The sequence below is a fragment of the Cebus imitator genome, unplaced genomic scaffold, assembly GCF_001604975.1.
Source record: "Cebus imitator isolate Cc_AM_T3 unplaced genomic scaffold, Cebus_imitator-1.0 Scaffold427, whole genome shotgun sequence".
In the NCBI taxonomy this organism is placed as follows: Eukaryota; Metazoa; Chordata; class Mammalia; order Primates; family Cebidae; genus Cebus; species Cebus imitator.
The window spans coordinates 761,795-765,165 of record NW_016107742.1 but is presented as its reverse complement, the minus strand read 5'-3'; the positions used below and the strand labels follow the sequence as shown (position 1 = coordinate 765,165).

The following is a 3,371-nucleotide window of genomic DNA, read 5'->3' as shown; positions in this document are numbered from 1 at the left end:
AGGATGGTCTCGATCTCTTGACCTCGTGATCCACCCGCCTCGGCCTCCCAAAGTGCTGGGATTACAGGCTTGAGCCACCGCGCCCGGCCCAATTTTTGTATTTTTTTGGTAGAGATGGGGTTTCACTATGTTGGCCAGGCTTGTCTCAAACTCCTGACCTCAAGTGATCCACCCACCTCAGCCTCCCAAACTGCTAGGATTACACGTAGTAAGCCACCGTGTCTGGCCACTTTCCAGACCTTTTAAAAGCTGCCATCAGAATAATTCTGCAGGGAAAGCTGACTTACCTCAGCTCCTTTACATTATATTTCACACTCTATATTCCTGGGAGGGGGGACTCTTCCCCTTATTTATGATGACTTATTCTCCTACTGATATGGTTTGGATATTTGTCCCCTCCAAATCTCATGTTGAAATATAATCTCCAGGGTTAGAGGTGGGGCCTGGTGGGAGGTGTTTGGATCATGGGGATGGATATCCCTCCTGAATGTCTTAGCACCATCCCTTTGGTGATGAGTGAGGCTTTTGTTTTGTTTTTTGTTTTGAAACAGTCTTGCTCTGCCAGGCTGGAATGCAGTGGCACAGTCTCGGCTCACTGCAACCTCCATTTCCCAGGCTCAAGCAATTCTTCTGCCTCAACCTCCCAGGGAGCTGGAATTACAGGTGTGAGCCACCACATCTGGCTAGTTTTTGTATTTTTAGTAGAGATGGGGTTTCACCGCATTGGCCAGGCTGGTCTTGAACTCCTGACCTCAGGTAATCTACCTGCCTTGGGCTCCCAAAGTGCTGGGATTACAGGCATGAGCCACCATCCTGGCTGAGTGAGTTCTGGCTCTAAGTTCATACAAGATCTGCTTGGTTGAAAGTGTGTGGCACCTCCCTCCTCTCTTTCCCCTCACTCTCTTGCTCCCTCTCTTGCCATGTGACATGCTGCTCATCTTTGCCTTCCATCGTGATGCCAAGCTCCCTGAGGCTCCCATCAGAAGCAGATGTTGGCACCACACTTGCTGTACAGCCTGCAGAACCAAACCATGAGGCAAAATAAACATTTTCTCTATAAATCACCCAACTTTAGGTATTCCTTTATAGCAATGCAAGAATGAACTAATACATCTACCTCTATGTCTTTGTCCAAGCTTTCCAACTGATATGGACCTACCTGACATCTGTCCATGCCACCCACCCTCCCCCTTCTTCAAGTGGCATCATATAGTCACTTTTTCCAGCAAGATTCTGAAATTGGTACAGTTGTAGCCTAGTAGCCTCCAGTGTTATTTCTTTTTTTTTTTTTTTTTTTTTTGAGGCAGAGTTTCACTCATGTTACCCAGGCTGGAGTGCAATGGCGCGATCTCAGCTCACCGCAACCTCTGCCTCCTGGGTTCTGGCAATTCTCCTGCCTCAGCCTCCTGAGTAGCTGGGATTACAGGCACGCGCCACCATGCCCAGCTAATGTTTTGTATTTTTAGTGACGGGGTTTCACCAAGTTGACCAGGATGGTCTCGATCTCTTGACCTCGTGATCCACCCGCCTCAGCCTCCCAAAGTGCTGGGATTACAGGCTTGAGCCACCGTGCCCGGCCTCTCCAGTGTTATTTCTTAACCTCCATTCCCTTTCAGAACACCACTAAATTTTGCAATGAACTGTCTGCCTTGTTAGACAGTGACACCCCCAAACTGCTTTTGTAATATGTAACCCCAAGTACCTTGTATAATGCTTTGCACTCAAAGAGCACTTACTATGAACCTGTGAACAAACTAACCATATGTAGAATACATATACCCAGATTCCAACAAGGGTTTACTAGGAAGAGAGAGGAAAAAAACACAGTAACTTTGTTCCACAATTCATTTACTGAATTGGGGCAGGTGATTTAACAATGGATTAGGAGATAAGGCTGGGAGAGAAGAGTTCTTGCTTCTCCTCCCAGGAGCCAGCTGTGTCACCGATGCCTGTAAATTTTCCAAAATAGCCATCTGTTGTTGGGCGAGCTGGGTCTGAAGCTGGAGGTTGGCATACATACATTCCAGGAGTCCCAGGCATTCCTTGGGCTTGTGATCAACTCCAGAAGGAACAGCAATGGAGTGCAAGGGGACAAAGGAGAGAGGTTTTATAATTGTCCTGAGGTTGGAAGGACCCTAATAAAATGACCTCTCCAATCTTTCCAGGCACAAGCCCACCCAGACACACCTTTGCCCAGCTGTCACCTCCCAGTGAGGCATGCCTGGCTATCCTGTTTTAATTTGAAATCAATCACTGGAACTTATTACTCCCTCCCTTGTTTTACTTTTCCCATAATATTTACGGTCAGCCAGGCACGGTGGTTCATGCCTGTAATCTCAGCCCTTTGGGAGGCCAAGGCAGGCAGATCACCTGAGGTCAGGAGGAGACCAGCTTGGCCAACAAGGTGAAACCCTGCCTCTATTAAAAATACAAAAATTAGCCAGGCGTGGTGGCGCCTGCCTGTAATCCCAGCTACTCTGGAGGCTGAAGCAGGAGAATCGCTTGAACCTGGGAGCTGGAGGTTGCAGTGAGACAAGATCTCAGCACTGTGCTCCAGCCTGGGCAACTGAGCAAGGCTCTGTCTCAAAAAAAAAAGGATGGTCATATGGCATATTTTGTAATTACTTATTTAATTTTTGTCTAAGTCCCCCTTCTAGAATGTAAACTCCAGGAAGGCAAGGATTTTTGTCTGATTTGTTCACTACTTTATCCCCATCACCTAGAAAAATGCCTGGCACATAAATAGAACAAATATGAGCAGGGTGAGGTGGCTCACGCCTGTAATCCCAGCACTTTGGGAGGCTGAGGCAGGTGGATCACCTGAGGTCGGGAGCTCGAGATCAGCCTGACCAACGTAGAGAAACCCTGTCTCTAAAAACAAACGAGCAAACAAACAAATATGGCCGGGCTCAGTGGCTCATGCCTATAATCCCAGCTTTTTGAGAGGACAAGGCAGGCAGATCAAGAAGTCAAGAGATCAAGACCATCCTGGCCAACACAGTGAAACCTTGTCTCTACTAAAAATACAAAAATGAGCTGGGCATGGTGGCATGCACCTGTGATCCCAGCTACTTGGGAGGCTGAGGCAGGAGGATCCCTTGAACCCAGGAGGCAGAGGTTGCAGTAAGCCAAGATCACGCCACTGCACTCCAGTCTGGCAACAAAGCGAGATACCGTCTTGAAAAAAAAAAATGTATAACAAGTATTTGATGAGTGAATGATGCAATGGTATGGAAGGGAGGCCTAACCCCTAGAGCTCAGGGGATACCTAAGCTTCCATCTGTTACCTGACATAGTGTCTCATTAGCAGTGACCTGAAGTTCCCTAACTTCAACCATTCTTGCTGCATCAGTCTATTCTTTTTTTTTTTT

At 47.4% G+C, this 3,371-nt stretch overlaps 1 protein-coding gene across 1 annotated transcript in view; it reads right to left on the bottom strand.

Moving 5' to 3' along the window:
* Window positions 1–1,837: 1,837 nt before the first annotated feature.
* Window positions 1,838–3,371, bottom strand: part of TSACC (TSSK6 activating cochaperone) — a 4,338-nt gene continuing 2,804 nt past the window's right edge. Inside the window, exon 2 of the mRNA XM_017510013.2 lies at window positions 1,838–2,048. Within this exon, the coding sequence (XP_017365502.2) occupies window positions 1,882–2,040 (159 nt within the window). The 5' untranslated portion in view covers window positions 2,041–2,048 and the 3' untranslated portion in view covers window positions 1,838–1,881. The remainder of the gene's footprint in view (window positions 2,049–3,371) is intronic.